Consider the following 26,111-nt stretch of genomic DNA (forward strand, 5'->3'; position numbering starts at 1 on the left):
ATCCAATACTTCATTACTTCTTGTAAATTGCTTAGGCTTTTTATTTTGAAAGAATTTTAGACTTACCAAAGAGTTACAAGATAGTACAGAAAGTCTCCAATGGCCTTTTTGACCCAGCTTCCCTAAGGCGAACATCTTACAGGACCCTCCTCCATTTATCAAAATGAAGAAGTCAACACGGACACATTGTGCACTAAGCAGAAGGCTTTCCACAATGCCCCCTTTCTGCCCCAGGCTCCGGGAGTGCCCTGTGTGCACAGGTGTGTGAGACTAGAGGGTAGGCAGTTCCTCCAAAAGCTACTCAGCAAGCTAGTGGCATAGCCCAGCCTGAGGTGGCCCTGCTCGCCTCTCCCACTTGGTTAGGCCACCAGCAGGGAGGGTTGAGGTCGCAGCCCTTGTCTCATGCTGCCTGCCACAGGCCTTCCTGCCCACACATTTGTGCACACGCACACATGCAGGTGTGCACCTTGAAATAGCTGGTCCAGGCTTCTCTCCTGCAAGAAGCTGGGACCAGTCAGACTGTTCTTGTCTGCGGCACTGGGTAGTCCTTGTGTGCTACACAGCCAGTGTTCTCCCCTTGCTGGGATCGGCGGGCCAGATCTCAGAGCCCTTGCATTGGTGGGGGTCCCAGAGCCCTTGAATTGATGGGGGTCCCAGGGCACTAACCTCAAGGGCTGGGTCTCTTGGGCTCCTTGCTGCCTCAGCCTGCGTGTCCTCCTGCCACAGCCCCTCACCCTCCTCAGCATGCCCTCTCCCTGCCTCAATGGCCCCGTGAGCCTTGAGGAGGGTCTCTATTGTCTCCTTTGACATTTGGGAGGAGGAGGCTGGACACAGCCACTCCACGGGCTTACAGGGGCCTCTGCACACGCATTCCACTGTGTCACGTGCCCTGACCGCAGGCTGATTAGGCTCTCTGGATGGAAGAGGAACCCTTCTCCTTGGCACTAACGGGGAAGTGGAGCCGTGGTTTGTTGTAGGCTTTGCTCTTCCAGGCGGTTAGACTGTCTGGTGTTTCTCTGAGGCCGCCTTTGTGGCTCTCCGAGCCTTGCCCAGACATGACCTCACCCTCTCTCAAATCATCCCTGGGAGGCAGGAAGGAGTCTGGGACCAACATTGTCCCCACTTTACAGATGGGAAAACCAAGGGATGCACATACACGTACACACACAGAGCAAATAAGTTGCCAAGTTGTTGTGCTGTCTGGGAGGTAAGGGAGTCTTGACTGGGGGTCACGAGCCCACCAGGGAGGCCCTGCAGCTGAGCACAGGGCCCTACCTCCAGGGAACTTGCAGTTGGTGTCCGTCTGTGAGAAAAAGGCCTACAGAAGCAGATGTGCGTGACTGGAGTTCTTGAGATGGGTTTTCCGACGGCCTTGGCACATTTCACGAGGGTGGGGCTTATGCCATAGCAAGTTGGGTTGGTGGGCTGCAGACCACTGGACAGACTTCAGGACAGCTCCCACAGCTTCTCACCTCACTCCCCCAACAAGCCTCCCTAAGCTACAGATGAGGAAACTGAGACCCACGCTTTTCCCAAGGGCACAGAGCAAGCCAGGTGCAAAGGAGGGCAGTGCTTTCGGACTTGATATCCGATGCTTGGTCCAGCCGCCACAGGTACCAACCCCCACCTACCGCCATCAAGCTGCTTCTAACTCATAGAGACCCCATGGGGCAGAACAAAACGTTCCACTCTGGTATTTGGGGGTTGTAAATGTTGACGAAGCAGACTGCCTCACACACACCCACACACAGCCGGCCGGTTTGAATGTGTCCAATACTTAACTCACTGTGCGACCAGGGGCCCTAGGAGCCTAAAGAGGAGGCCTAAGGCAGGGTGAGGAGTGGGGACTTGGCTTGCCTCTGTTCCTCTCCCTCTGGCCAGCCTTCCTGTCCCGTGGAGAGGTGAGAGGAAGCTCTGAGGAGGAAAGGTCAGACTGGGAGAGACTCAAGACTCACCCAAACAGCCCACACCCTGTTCTCGGTGTGCCAGGCCCTGTGTGCTGGTGGGAGGAAACAGAGGAAGGAGCATGACACAGGACTGACTGGCTCCCACGGCCCATTCCAGGCCCTCTCAGTCTGGTCTCTAACTCCCAGCCCCGCCCCACCTCCGCCATCCCTTTCCGGAGTGCCTGCCACACCTCCTGCCCACACCACCCATTGCGCACTTGGTTTATAACCCTCAGACCCCTTTTCTACGTCCATCTCCACCGCTCCCACTAGAACCTTCTCCAGAACCTTCTCCGACCCGGGGCTGAGGTGTCCCCTTGCCAGGCCATCCTGTACGAAAGCTATTTAGAAAGGGACTGTCCTGGGCGAAGCTGGAACCTGTGCCAACAGTTCGAAAGCGCCTGTGATGTCATGGGGTTCACTGTGATGTCATCGTCGCTAGCCGCGGGGGTGTCTCCCCACCCTGCAGGCAGGGTTACGTCACCATCACCTTCGGAACCAGTGCAGACAAGTGCGCGCTAAAGAAAATGAATGAGGTTGGAGGCAGGAGATGTCTTAAAAGATAGAGGCCAATGTAGCTAAAGCCCGGTGGGGGGACACTGGTCAGCAGGTCACCTAGCCGCCCCCCTAGGTCCCCCACCCTACTCTGCCCCACCCGGCCCCAGGCTGGCCCCGCCCTCCTCCCTCCCCACGCCCCCCAAGCCCGGCTCGGGCCAGCCAACCGGGGCCGGCCCGTAACGCGCAGCCTATCAGCAGCGAGGGCTCGCACGCTCTTCCGCGTCCGCGAGCGCCGTCCCAGGCCGCGGGGGGAGGGGGAGGGGAGGGGAGGCAGCCCCCCCTCGCCTCGCGCCCTCCGTGCCCGGGAGCCGCCCCTGGTCCGGATGGCTTCGGTAGGCCTGGCGGGGGCGCTGGCCGACGTGTTGGGGGGTGGGGGGCCGCGCGTGCAGAGCTGCGACTGGCCGCCGGCCCAGGAGCCGGGGGTCCCCGTGCAGCTGCGGAAGGACGTCTGCTACGTGGTGCTGGCCGTGTTCCTCAACGAGCAGGTGAGCGGCCGGCCACCGGCGCGGCCCCCGGGGGCGGGGACGGAGCAGCGCACCGCCGCGCACGGTGCGGCGCTGCCCAGTTTCTCCAAGCACTTGCACTGGCATCAGAGCTTTGTGCGGCCCACGCCTGCCATCCTCCCACTATCTAGAGGGAGAAACTGAGGCCCAGCAGCTTTCACGTTATCCCCAGGCTTTCTGAAGACCTCCCATGCCCACCCCCCCACCCCCATGGTAATAGCAGAACCTGCACTTATGGAGGCCTGCTGCCCCCTGCCCAGTGCTCTTTGGGGTGTTGATTTATCAAACTTGCCTGTAGTAACGGCTCTGGAAAGACCCACTGCCATCAAGCCCATGCGGACTCATAGCCGCACTGTTGGACAGGGACAACCTGTCCTCTGAGTATCTGAGACCGTCAAACCTCTATGGGAGTGGGGAGCTCAGTCATTCACCCTTGGAGTGCCTCCTGGTGGTTTCAAACTGCTGGCCTGGCAGTTCATAGCCACTGTGCCACCATCGCTCCCCAGAAGGGTTGCGTAGGGTTGAGGAAGGGCATGATTCGGAAGCGTGGCCATCCGTGATAGAATTCGTGTCAGCACTTGGTAACCAGGTGAGGTGGCCAGAAGCACTCAGTGACTCACCCTGGGGCCTGGCCCAGGAATTCCAGCCCCTTTCTCAAAAACCGGAAGGCAGACCTCTGCAGCAGCCCCAGGTCCCCGAAGGGCTTCTGGAGCGTACAACCATTGCCCTTGGGTGGCACACATGGTTGAAGAGCTCGTGCTCCGTTGCTGAGGTTGGAGCTTTGAACCCCAGAACAGTGGTTCTCAACCTATGGGTCTCAATCCCTTTGGAGGTCGAAGGACCCTTCCACAGGGGTTGCCCGATTCATAACAGTAGCAAAATCACAGTTATAATGTAGCAACAAAAATAACTTTATGGTTGGGAGGGGTCAACACATAAGGTACTGTATCAAAGGATCAAGGCATTAGGAAGGTCCTTGGAAGAACAGCTTGGCCATGGAGCCATCCCACCCCAATAGGTTTAGGGGTGGCCAGAAGTCCTGGGTGGCTCAGCAAGGGCACAGGAGGCATGGACAATGTTCTGTGGCCCCGTGGCAAGGGGGAGCTCCCTTGTGGGCTGCTTGGGACGCGCTCCCAGCCCAGCTGTGGGAGTCACCATCCCCTCTCTCTTCAGGATGAGGTACTGCTGATCCAGGAGGCCAAGCGGGAGTGCCGAGGGTCCTGGTACCTGCCAGCAGGGAGGATGGAGCCCGGGGAGACCATTGTGGAGGCCCTGCGGCGTGAAGTGGAGGAGGAGGCAGGGCTGCACTGTGAGCCCGTGACACTGCTGTGTGTGGAGGAACGGGGCCCTGCCTGGGTGCGATTTGTGTTCCTTGCTCGCCCCACAGGTAGGTCCCAGCTGATGTCCGTGTGAGCTGGGAGCAACTGACGCTTTTCCCAACTTGCCTTGAGTTGAGAGGAGCCTCTCCACAGCCAGCCCTGTCCGGGCTGGTACAAGCCTGGCCCTGTCAGATTCCAGTCTGAGAACTCTGGGCTACTTCCCGGGGTTGGGGCTAGAGAGCTGGGGGTAGGGCAGCTGTCTTTCCCTGCCAGACCTGGCTCTTCTCTTTTGCCCATCCTATCTCCCAAATACCCTTAGGTGGAATTCTCAAGACCTCTAAGGATGCAGACGCGGAGTCCCTGCAGGCTGGCTGGTACCCGCGCACCTCCCTGCCTGCTCCATTGAGGGCCCATGACATTTTGCACCTGGTGGAGCTAGCAGCCCGCTATTGCCAGCAAGCCACCCACCCTGCAGTTCTACCCCAGGAGCTGCCCTGCAGTCTGGTCTGCCAGCGGCTGGTTGCCACCTTCACCAGTGCTCAGATGGTTTGGGTCTTGGTGGCCACTGGGGGGAAGCCACACTTGCCCGTCACTGCTTGTGGCTTCACCCCCACGGAGCAGAGGGGTGGCATGAAGATGGCCGTCCTGCGGCTCCTCCAGGAGTGTCTGGCCCTGCACCACTTGGTAGTGGAGACCAAGGGGTTGCTTGGACTACAGCACCTGGGCAAAGACCACTCGGACGGCATCTGTTTGAATATGCTGGTGACAGTGGCTTTCCGGAATCCGGGTGTCCAAGATGAACCCCCAAAGATTCAGAGCGAGAACTTCTTCTGGTGGAAGGTGGTAGAGGAAGCCCTACAAAGCCAGCTCTTACAGAGGCTTCGGGAATCCTCCGTCATCCCAGTCAACAGATAGCACGGGGCTGGGAGCAGGCCTCTGTGCTCTCCCCAGCCCTCTGTCGCCTCTCCTCTGAGGGAGGCTGGAGGCTGGAGGTCAGGGATCTTGATGCACTGGGAGCGGGGATGGTGGCCCTCCGGGGACTTCCCCCTTTCTCTGCAGCACACCTCTCTGGATGGACAGTGCTTCCCGAGCCGGAGCTGGGAAACTCAACTGCCCTGAGGGCAAACAGCTGCAGGGATGTGGGCTCTTTCAGAACCCCAAATGACAGTCTTCGTTTCTTGTGCCCACCTCCATCAAGGCCTACATGGAATCCTCTCAGGCCTTAGCACCCCGAGCAGGCCCCGGGGCTGAAACAAATAGGCGAGGCTTGTTTTGCCTTCTTGCTGTCAGAGAGCTGCTGCCCTCCATCCCCGCAGCCACCCTCGACTTGCCCACCCAGTTTGCCAGAGGCGGCGAGTGGCTGGGATGGCAAGGCCTCAGCTTTAAGTGACCCCGCTGGGGTGCTCTGCACTTCACTGGCCAGGGACTGGGGGTGGGGGCAACATAGCTGTGTGTCCAGCGCCTTCCAAGTCTGAACAGTGAGAAGCCAGGAGACACTTCCAGGGAGAGTCCTAGATGCCGGCCCTGCCTCGCTGCTCCGTCTCCCGTTTCTCTGGCTCCTCTTCCTCCTCGATCCCCCTGGCTCACACCTCTGCCTTTTACCACCTCAACCCAAGCAGGACCAAGACCTTTCTCTGTCTCTTCAACCCCATGGTAGGATTTAAAGAAAAGGAAGGGCGAATAAACACACACAACCAAACCCTCAAATGTATAGGAAAGCCAAAGGAAGTGAACGAGGAAAATAAATGGGAGTACTCACAATTGTGGATTGTGTATAGTGTTCAATTGTCTGACTGTGCAAAGAACTTCCCAAAGTATCTGCCCTTCACCCTGAAGGGCCAAGATAAGCTCCAATGCGCCTTCCCCAGCTATCCTCCCTGCCTTGGCTGCTGCCGCCTTTCTCAGAGTGCTGCGGACAAACACCTTCTCAAAGATGGAACCAACCCTCTTTCCTAGTGGTCCTTCTCAGGTGTCCCCTCTGAGGGACAACCCCCCCTCCCCCCGCAAGCTGAACTCACATAGGACAATTAACATTAGCCTAGTTTTTTTCCCTCTATCTGGGGTGCAAACTGGCATAATTTAGGAGCTTTAACTAGTACTACTTTGGGCCCCAATCCCAGATAGGGATTTCTCAGAGAGGGAGGGATCTGGGCATTGATTTTTAAAAAGCACCCAGGTGATTCTAAAACAACACACACCAAGTTGAGGGCGACTACCAGCCCCTTAATGGAGCCCGGGGTATGTCATGGTTATGCATTGGGCTGTGGTCCACGTGGTCGGCAGTTCAAAAGCACCATCAGGAGAAAGACTGGGCTTTGTACTCCCTTAAATACTCAGTCTCAGGGAACCCCACAGCTTCTGGCTAGGAGTCTGCATTGACTCAGTGGCAGTATCAGCCCTGGGAGGAACCCTGCCGTGTCATGGGTTACGTGTTGGGTTGCTAACAAGGTCAGCAGCTCAAATCTAGCAGCTCCACAGAAAGACGGCTTTCTACTCCAGTAAAGAGTTCATCTGGGAAACTCACCGGGAGGAGCCTGTCTTAGAGGGGCGCTGTTGAGTTGTAACTGACTAGATAGCAGTGGTGTGTATCTATCAGCCCCTTCTCTAAGCTGACAGCTTTGTCCTGCCCTGAAGCATTTGAGGGGGACCCCTTCAATGGTCCCTTCCCTTTACTCACACACATACAGTTTAAAACATAGCTGGTGCTCTGTTTAAGACCAAACAGTACACAGCATAAAGACACAAAGATGAGAAGCATCTACACATGGGACCGGACAGTGCCTTTCTGAGGCAAGCAGCTCTTCGCTGTAGGTGAGTTAAGCAGAGAGCCTGTTGCTTGGCTAAGAAAGACTGATTCCTGGCAGGCTCGGAGGAACATCGGGTCTGCACTGCCAGAGCCTGTCTGTTTACCACCCTGCCACCCACCCATCCCCATCCAGCTGGGGTTGGAGAAGTCGCCCTTGGGGAGGCAGAGGGGTCTGAGTTAGCACCGGAACCCTGGGTAGAAGGGCACAAAGGAGAAGAATAAGGCACTGTGTCCACGCAACCACACCGTTTATTGGCGCGCTGTCTCAGAAGACAGCATGCAAATGCCAAAGTGCATTGAGGGGGGCGCCGCGGCTCCCAGACCCCTGGATGTTTTCCGAGGCCGAGAGTCCCAGACAGCTCACCCACAGCTCAGCTCCCCAGCCCACACCCACTCGCACGCTCACACATGCGCTGAGGTCTCCCTGGCTCGGAGGAATGCGGGAGAGGTAGAGGTCATTGAGTTTCCTCCTCTTTCATGTCACCTCTTGGCAACCTGTGCCCTGCTGCTAGAAGCAGCCTGGGCAGGAAAAGGAAGCGCAAGGGGCTCTGGCCTGCTCCTCCTTGCCCAGGAGCCACGCCAGCAACTGCAGTCCTGCTGTGAGGTAATGCCTGGCGCCGCCTGTGTGCTCCTGCAGGTCCAGACAGATTCGGGGTGGGTGGGGTGGCAGCCCCAGCCGTGGAGGGCACACAGGGAGAACAACACCAGAACTGGCTGCCTGCACCCCAGCCCCTCCCCACCAGGCCCCTGGGGGCCTCTAGGTAGGGTGGGCTCCTGACCTCCTGTGTCCTGAGCACCCTTGCCTCCCCATGAGACCCTTCTGTGGAGAATACTGGCGGTCAGGTGCAATGCTAAGGGCATGGGTGGGCTAGCTAGCCAGCCGGCCGGCGATCTCAGCCTCTGTGCCCAGGTGCCGTGGACCTGCCGAGACGGGTTCAGAAGGCGCCAGGGAGAAACCAGCTGGAGCTGGAGCCTGGCACCCAGCTCGCCATCTCCCCAGGCCCTCTCCGCCCTGGCTGCAGTTGCATCAGGGCGCTCATTAGCAGCAGCCCCCGCCTGGGCGCGGAGCATGCTTTGGGCATTTGCCATCAGGCGGTTGGGAATTTTGCAATCGTTTCCAGGAGGGCAGAGCAGGCCGAGGGGGCTTCCCCGTGTTCTCCTTCACTGCCCCTTCCCAGGGCTCCAGCCGAGGAGGCAGGGGGAAAAGGCCAAGTCTCAGCAGCTCTGTGGTACCTAAGGTAACAGGGATGGGACCCCTGGACCCCCATCTCAGGCCTAGGTTCATGCCCCTGGAACTGAGTCCCATGCCTCAGTCCTGGCCAGAAGGGTGGTAGGCCCAGAAAGTGTGAGGTCTGGACCTGACTGCTCATCTGGCCAGTGTCCAGCTCTGCCGAGAAGGCCCCGAGGCCACCAGCCAGCCTGGGAAGCCATCTCTTTAGCTCCGGTGGCATCTGGTGCCTCTGAGGGCCACTCCCTGAAACCTAGCTCAGTCTGGTCAACAAAGCAAGGTTGTCTTAGTTAACCTGGGGAGCCACGGCCAAGGTCCCCAGGACCCAGTGGGAGTGAGCCTGGTCCCCAACAGTCAGGAGGAGAGGAGTGGCCGGGCTGCCAGGTGGGGAGCAGGCAGCTCTTGGGCAAAGTGCAGACAGGAGTCTTCCCTGCCCGTCATCCTCCTGGCTCAGACGTGTTCTGATGGGGGTGGGGAGAGGTTCCAGTGAGGTCCATGGGGGGGGAACTTGACAAAGGCAATGGCAGCCAACTCCTTGCAGAATTCCTCAAGGACCACCACCCCTTGAAGGAGATTCTGGTGGTCCAGCCTGGAGGGAAACAGCAGAGCATGAGGTGGTGAGTGCCGAGTGACACCTTAGTATGCCATAACCGGAGTCTGGTGATGGGCCCTCATGAGCTCTCCCTGCCCGGCCCCTCCCCTCAACTGAAACCTCCCCTTTCCACCCACCCCCGCCACCGGGCATTTCCCTGGGCACCCACTTCCCTTGGGTACTCACTGTTCGCCAGGGACCTGGCCCATTAGCTGCTTTCGCACCAGGAGCAGCTTTCCTGGGAACTGGGGTACCCTTTGAATTCTCTGCATCAAGTCTCCGATCACCTAGAGTTGGAGAAGGCAAGACCAAGACAGAGTCCCCTGGCTTTTTGTGGAGCTGCGCTTTTCCTTGTCAGGGAAAGGGGCCCCACCCCACCAACCCCCAACTACCCAGTGCAGCCTGCCATTGTTTCTCCTCGCCACCCCTGGGCCCAGGCAGCCTTACCCTGACCAGCACAGAGAACAGGCTCCGGCAGCCCGGGGCCAGGTTGATGTAGGGATCCAGGAGGTACTCGTGGATATGGGGGTGGGGGAAGAGGGCGAGCCGGGACAGGACTGAGGTCACCTGCAGGTTCAGGCTGTACGGCTGTGGGGTACACGGTGGGCACAGCTGAGGGCTGGCAGGGGTGCTGAGCGTTTCTGCACCCCACCCCCCACCAAGGCGCCTGGCCGGTGCGAACGTGTGCGGGGGTGGGAGGCTCACATGATGTGTGTGTGTGTCATGGATTTTCTGGAGCTGAGGGCCAGGACTTGTTAGGACGTGTGGAACAGAGGCAAGATGGGGCTTCCCGCTGGGGGAAGTCGGGGTGGGGGTGAGGGACCATGGTGGAACCTGAGACCTGAAGAGGAGCCGACCCCGAGGAGCAGCCCCTCAGCTCCTGAGGTTCTCCAGAGATGACTAACCTGGAGTTCTCCTGGGGGGCGGGGTGGAGGGGGCCCTTCCTTGCCTGGTTGCCGGGGCCCAATATTGTTGGCTACCTGATCCAGAATTCGGGACATCCGGTCGAAGAGCACTTTTAGGAAGGGACCCTCGAAGAAGAGCCGCTCGGGCTCGTGGGGGTCCATGGGGGCAGGCCCCGGGGGCCATCCCCAGGGGGCCACTCGGGAGCTGCATTCCTGGAACTGTGACAGGAGAAGGAGAGCGAGCGCGGGGGTCAGGAGGGGCCAGCAGACAGAGGATGCCATCCAGGAAGGGCAGGCTCAGGGCTTCAGGCCAGGGACAGCTGGGGCAGGTGATGGTGACGGGGGTTGGGGCTGGGGTGGGGGTGGGAGGGGGTCATACAGTAATAGAGCTTCTCAAGCCTGCAGTGCTGAGGGGCGAGAGGTGGGTGCAGGCAAGGGCCTGGGCACTCACCAGTCCGAACGCATCATGGACATAGGTGTCATAGCCTGTCTCTTCCAGGAAGGCTGAGGTCTTGGCTTCCTCAGGAACCAGGCAGAGGAAACTGAGAGATATGACCTGGGTGTGGGGGTGCGCCCCCTGGGCTGGTCCTGCTCTCCCCAAGCCCTGAGGGGTGCACTCCCTCCCGGGCCGGACCCCATTACACCAGAGGTGGAACAAAACTCGCCTCTCCCAAGTTCCTCCCCACCTGTTGACAATCTCGGTCACTGCCGTTTTGCCGTCTGAACTGGTGGTCGGGGCGGGGGGAGGCTTTGAGGAGGGCTGAAGGCCGGAATCGAGGAAGCCGTCAGTGAAGTAGGGGTCCTCCTCCAGCTCCCTGCGGCACCGCACATGGGTCAGTGTGGGGCTGCGCGGGAGCTGCGTGGGCTCGCAGAAGGGCCCGAGTGCACTTACAGGGCATCCTCGTCGTTCTCAGGCTCAGCGGTGCCCCGGGCCACGTAGGGGCGGCCCTGCAGGTGTCGCAGAACCAGGCTGCGGATGACCCACTCGCAGGGCTTCTGGAGTAACTCCTCAAACAGCCGCAGGGTGGCGATGCTGATCTAGAGCAAGGAGGGCTTGGTGGTGCGGCCCCTTCCCCACGGCGGGGGGGGGGGGGGGGGGGGGGGGCGCGGAGCCCAGCACCACCCCAATCTCAAGGGGTACTTAGAACAGTTCACCTTCACCGGGTAAGTCTCTGCAGAGGTGCAGCTCCCTGGCTGGGCACTATGGCTGCTGGCCTGGGGGCAGCCCCATCATTAGTGTGAGCTGTGATGTTGGGCAAGCCAACTGGGCATCTGGGCCTCAGTTTCATGTCGGAAAAGGCAGGCTATGGGCCTCACCTACCTCCGGGGGTCAGACAAGCCGACTCAACCACTCAACTCACTGCCAACAAGTCGATGCCGACTCAGTGCGACACTACAGGACGGGGTAGAACTGCCCTGTGAATTTCCCAGCCTAACTCTTGACAGGCGTACAGAGTCTGTCTTTGTCCGGAGCAAACAAGCCACATGAACATAAATACCGCTTCCAAGGTACTAAAGCACCCTAAAAAGGGAGCTAGCACAGGAAACGACTGTGGGGGCAGGCTCCGTGCCTGCGTGAGGGAGGAAATTACCCCGGGCTTAGCCACTACAGATGGGAACAAGTGCCCAGGGAACCCCATGGGTGGGGTGAGGGCAGAGCTGGGGCCGGGCCCACCTTACCTCGTCTGAGAGGTGGTCACAGTGCCCGATGAGCTGTGTGCATAGGGAGTGCGGCCCAGCCTCAGGGGCCTCTGGTCGGGGCTCAGGACCTAAGAAGAAAGTCCCCGCCTCACGCAGCAGCACCGGGGAGCGTAGCTGGCGCAGCATGGCAGTCAACAGTGCGGTGGAGGTCAAGATGCTCTGCTCACACCTGGCCGGAGAGAACACCCCATCCGGGCAGGGGGAGGGGGGAGAGATAGACTGAGTGTGTAGGGAGGCGGTGCTAAACCCTCACATATTTGGCTAATGTCTCTGCCCACCTCCCATCCCTCTGGAGGCCCTGTGGGTCCAAGGGCCCCAGCCCTGTGTAGCCACGGGGCGGGCTCCGAGCTAGGCACCTGTAAGGGGAGCAGCCCGGCAGGCATTCACAGTGGAGTCCACAGACCTGACTGGTCCTTGTGGTCCCTGGCATGGGGACTGGTTGGGGGAGGGGAGCAGTTTCAGGCACGCCCACGGGACGTACGGAAGGACTTACACGTGCAGGAGCTGGGGCTGCAGAGTTTCCACAAACAACCGCTGGGCCACAGCCTCTGCCAAGGCATCCGCGACAACCTGAGCACCAGAAGGTGTGTCTCAAACATGTGTTACAGTCTCTGACCAAGACCCACCGAGAAACGACGACATCTTTGCATGGCGCCTGACACAACAGGCAAAGGTCCCCGGGCCGGGCAGATGGTGAGGCACTCGGCCACTAGCGGAAAGGCCGGTGGTCTGAACCAGCAGGTGCCTAGGTAGGTAGGCCAGGCATTGTGCTTCCCCAAAGCCACAGTCATGAGCACTCTGGGAACAGTTCTACTCTATGCAAGTAGAGTTGCCATGCGTCAGAATTATCCAACAGTTAGTGGGCTGTGAAGGGCCCCTGACAGACCAGAGTTCCTAGGCACCTGCCCCTGGGCCCTCGAATGGAGGCAAGGGAGGGAGGGGCAGGGAGCAGGGTGGGCACCCACTACCCGTGTCACTCCTCCTTACCGGGTGTGCCTCCAGGATGAGGTGGTCGCAGTAGTCAAACCAGCCCAAGAAGGCAGCCAAGGCCTCCTTACCAGGGAAGGAAGCCTCATCAGAGGGGGCAGTGGGCACCCTGAAGAGAGAGGGGTGGGGACCGGCTGGAGAAGGAGAGGTTGGGGCGGGGGGTGGTCTTCCTCATACCTCTGACAGGAGCTGGGCCCTCCCCGTCTCCCTTCCACCCTCTGTGGCTGGGTGGGGGGGGGGGTCTGTCTGGTTGGGGGCTTTTGTTGAGAGATGCAAAAGCAATGCTTCCCTTGAAGGGCAGAAGGGCCCTGGGGATCAGCCACAGCGGGGGAAGAAGGTGGCCAGCAGAGGTCCCCATCCTGCTGAGAAGACAGGCACGTCGGCCAGAAAGACAGACAGGCAGGGCTTCTAGCCATTGGAGAGGTCTGCCAGCCTCCCCTGGCCAAGGCCTACCTCCAGCTGATGCCCTCTAAGGTGGCAACGTCTGCGGGATCAAGAAAGGTCGGCATGGAGCGGTACAGCTGGCAGAGGTGCTCGGTGACCGCAAGGCAGCACGGGCTGCTCTGTACTAGGTAGGTGGCAGCTGCCGGGGAGGCCACACTCAGCAGGAGCAGCAGGTTCTCCTGGGCCTTCAAGGCCACTCGGCTTTTCTGGGGGGAGGATGACATCAGGGGCATGCACCTGGCACCCAGACCACCCCTTACAGTTCATCCAGTCCCTTCCCGCTGCCCCAGCCCGCTCCGTCGTGCCATCGCTGCGGCCAGCACCTTGCTCTTGCACAGCCCGGCCAGGGAAGTAATCAGATTGCTCTCTCCAATCCCACCGTCTGGCTCCTCAGCCTCCGAGGGCTGTGGGGGTGGTGCAGCCGCAGCCCTCGCCTCCCCGGGCTCCCTGTTAGGAGCGGCCTCGTGGCTGGCTGTCTCCTTAGGCGGGGGGACAGGGTCTCTGGGTGCCTTCTTATTAGCGATCATCTTTTTACCCTGGAGAGAAGGTCGGGGAGATCAGATCAGGTCAGGTTAGACCCCAAGACACCCATTCAGAATTGAGGACACACTGGAGAGCAGGGCCTCAGCACTGAGAGGGAGGGGAATCTGCTTAAGTACCTCCTCCTTGATTACCTGTTCTCTCTGTGTGTTAACTCAGATGGCCGGGGTGGGGGTGGAGGCTCGCCCTGGGGGTCTAGGTCCCCCTACTCCTGTTACCCCATAGAGGTACTCACTTCCAGGATATAGGTGAGAAGGGCTGGGTCCTGCTGGATCTTGGAGCAGAGGACAGTGGTGAACTGTACCTCTTCCTTTTCTGTAAGGGATCCAGGGACTGTACCACCTAGCCGGAGAAGTTTCTAGAAGAGAAGCAGGGCAGAGACAGGAGGGCATGAGGTGGCCATTTGTCTCCAGTCCTCACCTGAGGGCGACCCTTGGCTTCTTGGCCCCTCACCTGCACGGGCCTGTGGACGTTGAGGTAATGCAGGAGGGGGTGCTGCACCTGGGCCAGAACTTTGCTGAAGAACTGGAACACTTGTTGCCGCATGCCAGGGGGGTACTGAGGGCCAGAGGACAGAGCGCTGCTCAGAGGTGGAAGCTCTGTCCACAGGGTTTGCATTCCCCCGAGAAGCACCTGGCCCTTTCCCGCCCGCAGGTCACTGCTCCATGGGCACTCTATTCTCCCACGCTGCGGGATTTGAAATCACCCTTCAAGCACTGCACTGCACTTCGCTACACTACAGACGCACACATACACTGCACCACACTACACACACATACACACACACACACACACCTGCCTTCTCTCCGTGGGACTGTGTGGCAGTGACAAACAGCTCTGTGTGACTTCATGAGCTTCTCCCGCCTCTGTCTGTTAGCACGTAAGCTCCGTGGGAGCGGGAATTCCCGTCCATTTCAATCACTACCTGTAGCCCCAGCACCTAGAACAGCACCTGGCACAGGGCTGGAGCCCAGGACATCTTTATGGACTGAGTACTGACACTGAGAAGCTGCCCAAGTAAATAAAATAAAAGGGCCAGAGCCCCTGGGGTGAATGGAATGTTCTGAAACACACACACACACACACACACACACACACCACACCCCGCCCCCCCGTCCTGTTAGCTCCCCACCCTCAGGTCAAGACTGGGGGACGCAGCAGAGACACGAGGAGCCAGTGGTTTGCATGCTCTGCTCGGCAGGTGGAGGCTCCCTTGGAGGCACTCTGGGCCTAGTCCTCAGCCCCTGCCCACCTCGGCCTTGCCCAGGGTGCACAGGGTCTCCAGGATCTTGTGCTGCAGCAGGTACTCCAGGCAAGGCCCGGCCTCACCAGCAGCCTCCTGCTGCTTCTCCTCGTACACCAGGATGTCCAGCATCTGCTTCAGCCGCCAGGGAATGTCTGTTTTCTTGACTGGGGTGTTCTCATCTGAACCGAGATTCGGGAAACAAGGATGTGTGAGGTGAAGAGGGACCTTGCTCCTGAGAAGACCTGCCTTACTCCTGCCTCGGCAGAGAAGAGAGAAGCTGGGGGTGGGGAATGGGCCAAACCCCGGAGGGGCTCAGAGGGCTGAGGCCCACCTGGAGCCTACCTGATGAGGAGACCCAACCTGCTTCAAACCAGGCCCAGAGGACATGGGAGTTTGTAGTTAATGCCTCTGCCCTTTGGATGTGGCCAGATCTAGCCCTTAGATTTAGAGGGAAGGTATGCATGACCCCTGTGACTGGCTGTGAGCCCACAGGACATGTCACTAGGGTGACCTGTCAGCTTTGGGTCAGAGTTAGAAGCCAGGTGCCCAGGGTCTCTGTTGCCTACCTTAGAAACTATAGTCTCTTCCTGAGAAATAATCCCTGTGACCGGTTTATGTTCCGTGTATGTTCAGGGAAGCCAAACTCTGGTTTTAACAAGCAGAAAAATGTGTGTCCTGCCTGCCATGCATGTTGCCGTGGGCCTGATAGCAGCAGCTAGCTAGCTAGGGAGCCTTTGTCGGTCACCCATTTCAGTAGGCTCAGGGGAGAGAACCAAGAACAACAAGAACCAAGCTCACTACCATCTGGGTGATTCCAACTAATGGAGACCCTTCGAGGACAGGGCTTCTGAGACTACAAATCTGTACTAGAGCAGAAAGCCTTTTCTTTATCCTGCAGAGTGGCTGGTGGATTCAAACCCCTGACCTTGTGGTTGGCAGCCCAACACATAAACCCCTGCACAACCACCCAATACCTTATCTCAGTGGATAGCCACCCCAAACCAAACACACTGCTATTGAGGTGCTCCTGAGTTCATAGCAACCCGATAGGGCAGGGTAGACCTGCCCTTGTGGATTTCTGAAACTGACTCTTTACAGGGGTAGAAGGCCTATCTTTCCCCCACTGAGCGGCGTGTGGCTTTAAACTGCTGACCTTTCGATTAGCAGACAAACACATAACCCACTACACCCCAGCCCTCATTCAGAACTGAGGGATTGGCCTTGGAGCGCCCCCTAGCTTCCCTTTAGGGCATAGGCTCTCTAAGCAAGTCAGCCGGCCTCACCACTGCCAGCTCCTCCACTCCTCTAGCGGCCTGTTTGGAAGAAGCCGGGGTTCAGAAGGGGCTAAGTCAGGCTGGCTCTGCCAGGGCTTTCCCAAGAGATCCTCCCAGTGAGTCCTTCCAGTCTGCGTGCAGTGGTTCTCAACATGGGTGGGCTCTCCCCTCAGGCGGCAGCTAGCAATGCCGGCGATATCTCCAGTTGTCACCTGAAGGGGACACTCCTGGCATTCTCGGAAGGGGTCAGAGCCACTGCCACACAGCCTGCAGGGCACAGGAGAGCCCCCACCACGGAGAGAGACCCACCTCAAAATGTCACCTGTGCTGAGGGCGGGGCCCCTTTGAGGGCCCCTCTTTAAAGTATCCAGCGATGATTTTTTAAAATTCCTGGGCTGGATGAGGTGACAAGGAAAACTTCAGAAAAGATGTGGGCTGGAAGCAAACCTTGGTCTGGACTCCAGGAGGTGGAAAGCCCAGGAAGAAGGATGAGGCTTGGTGGACACCAGTCTGGCCAGTTTGGTTTGGTCCACTCAATATGCCATCCTGAAGGGTGACCCAAGACTTTGGCTTTCTGGGGTGTCGGCGTGGGAAAACGGACATGCCATATGCCTTGGTTTGTGTTTTCCTCCTGCCCTGAAAGAGTTACAGTCTTGGAAACGCACAGGGGCAATTCTACCCTGTCCTATGTCCTGATAGGGGCATCGAGTCAGTTCCGACCCATAGCGACCCTGTGTGCAGCAGGAGCAGACTGCCCGCCCCCCACAATCATTCTCACCCAAGCCCATTGTTGTCGCCACTGTGTCCCTCCAGCCATCACGCCGGGGCCTTCCTCTTTTCACTGCCCCATCCACTTTATCACGCATGATGTTTTCCTCCAGGGACTGGCCTCTCCTGTCAATATGTCCAAAGTACGGAGCACTAAGTCTTGCCATCCTTGCCTCTAAGGAGCACTCTGGCCCGTACTTCTTCCAAGACAGGTCAGTCTGTCCTTTTAGCAGTCCGTGGTACTTTCAATATTCTTGTCCAGCACCACAATTCAAACGTATCATCTCTTTTTCAATTCCTTACTCGTCCAACTTTCCCGTGCGTATGAGAACACCATGGCTTGGGTCAGGCGCACCTTAGTCCTCAAAAGTAACATCCTTGCTTTTTAATACTCTAAAGAGCTCTTGCACAGCAGATTTGCTTAATGCAACACATCTTTTCATCTCTTTTTATTATATATTTTTACTAATTGGGATTTAATACATATATTATTTCAGAGTTCAGTCACATCCAACAGAACTGTACAACGGCTACCACGATCAGTTTCCAAACATTCTTTTTCTACACCGGCTCCTTGACATCGTCTCCCCTGCACCCCACCTCTTTTGATCTCTTGGCTGCTGCCTCCATGAGCATTGATTGTGGATCCAAGCAAGACGATCCTTGACAACTTCAGCCGTTCTCCCATTGATGTTACCTGTTGATCCAATTGTGAATAGTTTGGTCTTCTTTACACTGAATTGCAATCTAAACCGAAGGCTCCAATCCTTGGTCATCACTGCAAGTCCTTCTCACTTTCAGCAAGCAAGATTGTGTCACCTGCATTTTGTGGGTTGTGAATAGGCCTTCCTCTAGTTCCAATGTCATATTCTTCATATAAGCTAGCTCCTCTGATGATGTGCTCAGCCTACAGACTGAACAAGTATGGTGAGGATTTAACCCTGATGCTCACCTCTCCTGGTTTTAAACCATGCAGTATACCCTTGTCCTGTCCCCGCAGCGGCCTCTTGATCCATGTACAAGTCCCGCATGAGCACAATGAAGTGTTCTGGAATTCCCATTCCTTTCAAGGTTATCTATAGTTTGTTATGATCCACACAGTCTAATGCCTTGGCACAGTCAAAAAAGCAAGTAAACATCTCTCTGGTGTTCTCTGCTTCCAGCCAAGATGCATCTGACATCAGCAGTGACAACCCTTGTTCCCTGTCCTCTTCTGAAGCAGGCCGGAACCTCTGCCCTCTCCTAAAGGATCACTACAAGTTGGTTTGACTCGATGGCGGTGAGTTTGCTTGTTTTTGGATTCTGAATCTCACCTTGGGAAATGTCCTCTTGGTTGGCTAAAGGAAATTCAATAATTCGCTGCCTTTCTCTTCTCTGTGAATTACCAGTTTTCAAGCCCACCAACTGCTCCATGGGAGACAGATGAGGCTGTCTGCTCCTACATAAAGACCTATAGACTTGAATCCCTGTGGAGGGTGGCTTTGAGCTGGAGTGGACTTGGTGGCAGTGGGGTTGGTTTGGTTTTTCTCTTTCTCAGTAAACCCTGGGGCAGCATGGGGAGCACTAAAAACATGGGTTCCCTACTCAGTGGGAGCTGGGGTGAACGCAGAGCCAGTCCTGTGACATGCCCTCCTGTAGCTCCTCCCCCTGAAGGCCACCATAGAGCCAGGTAAGCCAGCAACGGAAGGTGGGGAGCAGAGGCCAAGGCACCAGGTTTGCTTAATTCCGACCTGTCTCCCTGCCACCATCAGCACAGCCCCAGTGCTGAGCTCCTTGGCAGTGGTCTCTGTGAGCTTCATGAGGGACTCTGCTTACCTCCTCCTTCCCCTCCCAGCAGGCCCCCGGCTGGGGGCGGGGCTCAGGCCCTACCTGTGCTTTCGATGTAGTAGTGGGTGACGCCCTTCCAGTGCTCCACAAAGGCCTCTAGTAGATCGATGGTGGGTTCCCACTGAGGAGAGAGCAGAGACAAGCCGTGTGGTGACCACAGTGGCAAGGCTTACTGCCACTGGCCCTTGGCACTCCCGATGTATGGCCCAAGCCCGGTGCCAGGGCCTGGAGGAGGCCCACTGCTCCAAGGTGTTTGAAGGGCAGAGTGACACGTACAAATGGTCTATTTACCGATCGTCTCCTGGCCCTTCTCCCCTGAAGACACCCCCTCCTGGTAATGCTGTCTCCCACCTCGTGCAAGGAGTCAGCCGTCCCAACCTGGCTGCTGTCAACTCAAGTCAGCCCCCAACTCACGGTGACCCCACCTCCCCACCACCAGAAAAAAAACCAAAAACAACATTGCTCCTCTTGGGCCGGAGGGCAAAGGCTGTTGGTGGGGAACCAGATGTGGACACAGACCACTTCCGCGTCCCATGTGGAACCGGTACAGCCGAGGTGGTGGCCGGTCCCCATTGAGTTGATTCTGACTTCTGTCAGCCCTGGGTGTGCAGAGCTGGCTCCCTAGGGTTTTCTTAGGGCTGGGACCGTGCAGAAGCAGATCACCAGGCCTGTCTTCGGAAGTGCCTCTGGGTGGGTTGAAACTGCCAACTTTCGGGCTAACCACTGCGCTTCTAACCATGTTGACCATCCAGGGACTTCAGAATAGAGGTACTTAGAAGACAACAGGAGAACCCTGGAAAGCAGGCCCACACAAGCAAATGGATGGCAAGCATGCTAGAGACCAGGCTCCCAGGTGCCTGGGCATCAGACAGCCTGTGAGATCTGTGCTCAGGGCCAGGCCAGGCCAGGGTGTGCTCGGCTCAGCCAGGTGGGCAATGTTCGCATACTACTAAGAAAGTGCTTCACTTCTAAGGAAGGGGCTTGACCTTGGTGTAAAGCTCAGCCTGTCAACCCCGACTCCTCCCTAAGCTAGCTGATCCACCCAAACCCAAACTCACTGCCATCGAGCCGCTGCCAACTCACAGCAACCTTACAGGACAAGGCAGAACGGCCCCTCAGACTTTCTGAGGCTGGAAAGTTCCGGGAGTAGTCAACCCTGTCTTTCTTCCTCAGAGGAGCTCATGGTCTCAAACTGCTGACTCGGGGAGCAGCAGGCCACCGTGGAACCGCTACACCGCTGCCTGTGCTGGGGCCACCCCCAAGTGCTCACGCCCTTTCCACACTCTGGCTAGAGCTGCCCTGAGTGGATAATAGCCACTTTCCCGGCATTTCTTCACTTTCCTTCCAGAGTAAAGGCTCACAGGGGGACAGGCATCTTTAGATAGCACCCAGCCCTATACACGATCTCTCTGGCTTTGCTCCCGGGGCAGGAGGACCTTGTTTACTTCTTTAACAGACCCATGAGCTCCAGCTCCACAAAGCCACTGCCTCCAGGGTTCGGCCCCCGGCCACCCCCCATCTCTTTCGAACTCCATGCTTGACTGCACAACACAACTGAAAACCGAATCCTGAGGGATTCCTTCAGCAAAGAACCTCTGAGTGTCGACTGTTCCCAAGACACTGCTGGATGCTCTGAGTTACACCACGGCCCTACACCCCAGTCCTCAAGAAACAGCTTGGAGAAGAGACTAACTCAACTACATGACAGTACTGTGATACCACAGACTAGGCGGCGGGTGGCCCAGTCTAGGGGGAAAGAGGGTCCCTCCTCACTGGACCGAGCAAGGGCCTACCGAGGAGGCAATCCCTGCAGGGCGTCTCTAAGAAGCGGCTCAGACTGCAGCAATCAGAAACGAAGGAGAGGCCTTTCCCACAGAAGGAACGCTGCAAAGAGGGTTTGGGGCAAGGAGGTGTGAGGAAGGCGTGGGGCCTCGAATGCCAGACTAAGATGTTTCTTCGTTTGCAGGCAGGTCAATGACACCTGAGCAGTGTTTCAGGTGAATTCGTCTGGCGGTCATGTGTAGGAGAGGGCACAACGGCAGGAGGAGTGCTTAGAGCTACTGCAATGCAGGTGGGAACCTTAAAACACTCCCCTCCCGGGGAGGCCCTGGCACTCTTTAAAATCAGGTCCGAGGACTGTGACCCTAGGGAAAGTGGTACCCCTGCTCATTCCACACCTGCCGGTCACGTGCAGTGGCCGCATCTTTGTACGTGCTGTGGTTCTCTGGATATTGTAGTTGGGTTACGTGCTCATTCCTTCTACCAGACCTGAGGGCAGGCAGGTGTTTTCTATCTCTGCCCACCCCGAAAGCCCTCAAACCCATCCTACATTCTGATTCACAGTGACCCTATCGGTCAGGGTAGTACTGCCCCTGTGAGTTTGAGAGACTGTAACTCTTTATAGGAGTAGAAAGCCTCATCTTTCTCCCGCAGAGCGGCTGGTAATTTAGAACTGCTGGCCTTGTGGTTAGCTCAACAGGTAACCACTATGCCACCAAGGCTCCTAAAGCACTCTGCACAGAAATAACTCAAAACCAAACTCACTGTCACCCCATCAACTCCAACTCAGTTGCCCTGTGGGGCGGAGCAGAACTGTCCCGTGTGGGCAGAAAGCTTATTTGGTCTCCCAAGGATCATCTGGTGGGCTCAAACCCTCCCTCCACCTTGTGCTTAGCAGCCTAAACCCGGAGGCACTACACTCACGGTAGATAGGCATCACTATTGACCCAGTGTCTCAACGAACGCCCGTGTTTCCTTATCTTTCAAAAAGCCTTCTCTCAACCAGCACTACCAGTATAATCATTCTCGCTCAATTTCTAGGATGGCATTTCATCTAGCTTCCAAAAATTTACTTAGAGTCTCCCAAAATCTACCAAAACCAAAAAACTAAACTCACTGCCATCGAGTCAATGCTGACTCACAAGGGACCCCCTGTGGGTTTCTGAAACTGTAACCCCTAGATGCTCCCCCTAGACTAGGCCACGCTCAACCTAGTCTGAATGGAAAGCCCAGTCTTTCTCCTGCAGAGCTGCTGGTGGGTTTGAACCACTGACCATGCAGATCACAACCTAATGCATAACCACACCACCAGGAGTCCAGTTTTAAAACCTACCGCTGAACTTAAAGCAAATAATAGGTATGACTAGGAGAACAGAAAGCTAGCTAGCCAATAGATGTCAGAAGCATGGAGGGTCATTTGCCTGAGTCTACCGCTCAGTACGAAGAGCACAGCAGGTTGTATATTGGGTTACTACTGCAAGGTTCAAACCCACCAGCAGCTCCAGAGGAGAAAGATGAGGCTTTCTATTCCCGTAGAGTTACAGTTTGGGAAACTCACAGAGGCAGTTCTACCCTGCCCTATAGGAGGCACTGTGAGTCGGCATCGACTCAATGGCTTGAGTATTTGCGTTTTATCACTCGGTATTATTACTCCAGACCGGGGTCGGCAAGTTTTTCAGACAGACCAGTCAATTCTGTCCCTCACGACAACTTAAAAATTATTCGAGTTAGAAATAGAGTTTTACAAATGAAATCATGATGATCTGAATGACATCCTTTAAGATTTGTTTGTTCGGTTTTACTTCAGAGTCACATGTATGTAGTGAAAGAGCTGCACAGGGCTCAGGAGCTGCTCTTTGCCGGCCCATCCAGACCAAAGAAAGTCCAGCTCTTTAAAAGCAGAATTATTCAAAATAAAGGCATGTACATATATACATATATTTATATATGAGGATGGAGAAATAGATCTATGTGCATATATGTATAAGTTTAGTATTAAGGTAGAAGATGGACATTGGGCCTCCACTCAAGTACTCCCTCAATGCAAGAATACTTTGTTTTATTAAACTGGCATTCTATGATGCTCACCTTCCTGATGCAATTGCTGAAGACAAAGCGGGTGCATAAGCAAATGTGATGAAGAAAGCTGATGGTGCCTGGCTATCATAAGATATAGTGTCTGGGGTCTTAAAGGCTTGAAGGTAAACAAGTGGCCATCTAGCTCAGAAGCAACAAAGCCCACATGGAAGAAGCACACCAGCCTGTGTGATCACGAGGTGTCGAAAGGATCAGGTATCAGGCATCATCAGAACAAAAAAAATCATATTATTGTGAATGAGGTGGGGAGTGGGGAGTGGAGACCCATTTAGAGGCTACTGGACATCCCCTTACAGAAGGGTCGTGGGGAGGAGACAAGCCAGTCAGTGTGCGATGTAGCAACAATGAAACATGCAACTTTCTTCTAGTTCCTAAATGCTTCCTCCTCCCCCACTATCATGATCCCAATTCTACCTTACAGATATGGCTACATCAGAGGAAGTACATTGGTACAGATAGGAACTGGAAATACAGGGAATCCAGGGTAGATGATCCCTTCAGGACCAGTGGTGAGAGTGGCGGTACCGGGAGGGTGGAAGTAGGGTAGGTTGGAAAGGGGGAACCGATTACAAGGATTTATATATAACCTCCTCCCCGGGGGATGGAAAACAGAAAAGTGGGTGAAGGGAGATGTCAGACAGGGCAAGATATGACAAAATAATAACATAAAATTGTACGAGCCCCCAATAAAATTATTTTTAAAAACAGGAAAAAAATAACATAAATTATCAAGGGCTCATGAGGGAGGGGGGAGTGGGGAGTGAGGGGGAAAATGAGGAGCTGATGCCAGGGGCTTAAATGGAGAGCAAATGTTTTGAGAAAGATGAGGGTAATGAATGTACAAACGTGCTTTACACAATTGATGTATGACTGGATTGTGATGAGTTGTATGAGCCCCTAAAAAGTGATTTTAAAAAAAAGCAGAATTATTTTTAAATATTTTAAATGACACTAGATTATTTTTTGAAAGAACCATAATGGCTCTATTTGGTTGACTTGTGAGGATCACACGTGTTAATTTGTGCAGAAACTCAGGGGAACAGAGTTGAGGTGGGGGTACTGGAAAGGGGAGGTGGGGTTCCATCTCTCCCAATGACTAAGCAGGGCCAGACAAACTCCTAAGGCAGCACCCTACAGCTGTACAGTGAAGGATCTAAAAATAATTCCCTAGACCAGGGCCACTGATGCCTGATATTCCTGCACTGGGACTTTTACAAGCGGGCGTCCCAGTGTTCAGATACTGTGTGCAGTCGAACATGTTCCCTGGGAGGCAGCGAGGCCCGGACTTCCGGAAGAGGAGGTCTGTAAGGAAGGCAGATGGAAGGTGGAAGGAGCAGGTGTGTCCTTCACGTGTTGTCTAAGGCTGGGTCTGTTATCTCTAAGGAGCTCTGCTTTTGGTGTGGAAAGGAATGAGGGGGTGGGACTCGGGCTTGATTCTCCAGAGTAACTTGATACCAGAAAGTTGATCGATTAGGGGGGAAATGATTTATAATGTAGGCCAAAAGGATTGTTGGCTTTACAGACAGCTTCTTAGCAAGTAGAGAGCAAGTCCGGGCCCTCTCTAAACAATGTTGATTTCCAAGCAGCTTTCTACAGTGGCCCTTTGAATGGTCTAAATGAGGCTTCGGTTGCATTAAAATACCAAACTCACAGACATCAGGGCGATTCTGATTTTGCCAAGGCAAAATCACAAACCGACGGGGAAATCAGTGATTCTCTCCTCGTGTGGCCACCCCAGGTCTCGCCTTAGGCTGACAATCCGACCCGTGCAGAGAGAACCCGCTGGAAGGTAGTTTTCACACAGCAGAACGCTGTTTCCACCCCTCCTTGCAGGGCTGCATTCCGGGAACCCGGTCCGTCAGAGGCCCTCACTTGCCGAGCGGAGGGCAGAGAGAGAGAACGGTCGGTCGGGTCGGGGTCAGAGGTTCCTTCAGACCACGGCCCCGAGCTAGCTAGCTGTCTGCCACCGTGGCCGTGGGAGGGGCTGCTTTATTTAAGGCCAGATGAGCAGAGAGGGGAAGGATTTGGGTCAGAAAGTATTTGGTGACAAGGGCAGACTTTGGAAGAGTTAGGGAACTGGAAGAGACAGACCCGGAGAACGGGAAAAATAAACAGGAAGCCATTTGCGAGAAACGATCCGGGAACTAGGAGCAACCTGAAGAGGATCTGGGATGACAGTGCGATGGGAAAAGAAGCCATGGAAGGCGGCGGGGAGTGACCCCCGAGGGCCTGCGGGGAGAAGAGGGCCCGTTTGGGGCGCTGCGGCCTGGGCTGAGGGCGCCCCTCCTCCGAAGCGGCCCAGCTCCCGCCGCGGCGGCGCCTCCCCCGGCTCCGCGCCCGCCCTTCCGGCCTAGGCCCCGGCGCACCCGGCCGCCCGCCCTGCCGCCCCGGCCTCACCGCCCCCACGGCCTCCTGCAGCAGCGCCCCGAGCCGGCTCAGCATGATGGCGGCCCGGCCCGGCTCCCGGGCGGCGGCGGCGGCGGCGCTCTCGGGCGAACGGGCGGCCTCCGGGGCGGCGCAGCGCAGCGCGAGGAGGCGGGGCCAGCCTCGCCCCGTCCGGCCAGCCCCGCCCATCCCCACCAGATCAGCCCCGCCCCGTCCTGCTAGCCCCGTCCTGCTAGCCCCGCCCATCCCCACCAGGACAGCCCCGCCCCGTCCTGTTAGCCCCGCCCCGCCAGCCCCGCCCCGCCCGGCTCCGAGAGGAGGCCGACTGGCCGGCGTTGCCGCGGGGATCTCGCCTTCGGGAGGGAAGTTGGAGGACCCGGGACTGGAGCTGGGGCAGAGGCGAAGCCCCGAAGAGGAGGAGGAGGTTCACGCCCCACGGGGCTGACACCCTGAGTGGCACCTTAGAGAGAAGTTAATGTTGGCAGAGTGGGAGCGGGAGGGGATGAGGGCCCTATTCCAACGTGAACGGAGGAAGGTTTCTGGATTCTGAAAGTCTCTAAGCCCCCATAGTCACCGGTTATTGAGCACTGGAAATGCGGTGGCTCTCAGCTGAGATGAGCGCCCTCTCGCTGCCATCAGTCTGTAAGAAATCTATATGGGTTTCCGAGGCGGTGATTCCTTATGGAAGAAAAAAAAGCTTCTCTTTCTCCCACGGAGCTGCTGGTGGCTTTGAACCGCTGATCTTTGGGTTAGCAGCCCAATGCGTAATTACTATGGTACCAGAACTCCTGGAGAATGTAACCTGATTTTGCAAACTTCTCTCACTGCCATCAAATCAATAGCAACTCATAGCGACCTTAGTACAAAAATAAAATCACATGAATAATGTTTTAGAGTGGGGATTCGGTCAGACATAACTTTGATAGTGTGTCAGTTGGTTTCTCCTCTCCTCTTTGCTGAATATGCCTGATAAAACGGTTTTTATGTGCCCCGCCCCCCCCCAGCAAATGTTTAAGATGGATCACATATTGAAATAATACCTATTAACTATACTGGGTTAAAAATTTTTAAGCCTAATTTCACATATTACTTTTTTAAAGTAGACACTCGAAAATTGTAAAAAATCCCTAGGTCATGAGAACTGTTAACACCACTATCTGCTGGCTTAAACATTTAGAAGGTCAAGTTTACCCACAGCTGCCTCAG

At 56.3% G+C, this 26,111-nt stretch overlaps 2 protein-coding genes across 4 annotated transcripts; one reads left to right on the forward strand and one right to left on the reverse strand.

Annotated features, from left to right (window-relative positions):
• Window positions 1–2,733: 2,733 nt before the first annotated feature.
• On the forward strand, window positions 2,734–6,087 carry NUDT18 (nudix hydrolase 18). 2 transcript variants are annotated; one of them, XM_075556554.1, is made up of 3 exons: window positions 2,734–2,836; window positions 4,181–4,394; window positions 4,646–6,087. In XM_075556554.1, exons 1-3 carry the CDS (start codon window positions 2,828–2,830, stop codon window positions 5,239–5,241), a joined length of 819 nt encoding a protein of 272 aa, XP_075412669.1. In that variant the 5' UTR covers window positions 2,734–2,827; the 3' UTR covers window positions 5,242–6,087. The 2 variants fall into 2 exon arrangements, with proteins under 2 accessions (XP_075412669.1, XP_075412668.1); XM_075556553.1 differs by having other exon boundaries at window positions 2,828–2,989.
• Window positions 6,088–7,363: 1,276 nt separating this feature from the next.
• On the reverse strand, window positions 7,364–25,071 carry FHIP2B (FHF complex subunit HOOK interacting protein 2B). 2 transcript variants are annotated; one of them, XM_075556555.1, is made up of 18 exons: window positions 24,918–25,071; window positions 18,687–18,765; window positions 16,497–16,685; window positions 14,782–14,954; window positions 13,983–14,087; window positions 13,765–13,887; window positions 13,313–13,525; window positions 12,999–13,195; window positions 12,546–12,654; window positions 12,052–12,128; window positions 11,538–11,727; window positions 10,750–10,895; window positions 10,544–10,672; window positions 10,309–10,399; window positions 9,933–10,076; window positions 9,400–9,540; window positions 9,139–9,239; window positions 7,364–8,949 (listed from the first exon to the last, which is right to left on the reverse strand). In XM_075556555.1, exons 1-18 carry the CDS (start codon window positions 24,960–24,962, stop codon window positions 8,811–8,813), a joined length of 2,391 nt encoding a protein of 796 aa, XP_075412670.1. In that variant the 5' UTR covers window positions 24,963–25,071; the 3' UTR covers window positions 7,364–8,810. The 2 variants fall into 2 exon arrangements, with proteins under 2 accessions (XP_075412670.1, XP_075412671.1); XM_075556556.1 differs by lacking the exon at window positions 16,497–16,685.
• Window positions 25,072–26,111: the final 1,040 nt, after the last annotated feature.

Source organism: Tenrec ecaudatus, chromosome 8 (genome assembly GCF_050624435.1).
Source record: "Tenrec ecaudatus isolate mTenEca1 chromosome 8, mTenEca1.hap1, whole genome shotgun sequence".
Classification (NCBI taxonomy): domain Eukaryota; kingdom Metazoa; phylum Chordata; class Mammalia; order Afrosoricida; family Tenrecidae; genus Tenrec; species Tenrec ecaudatus.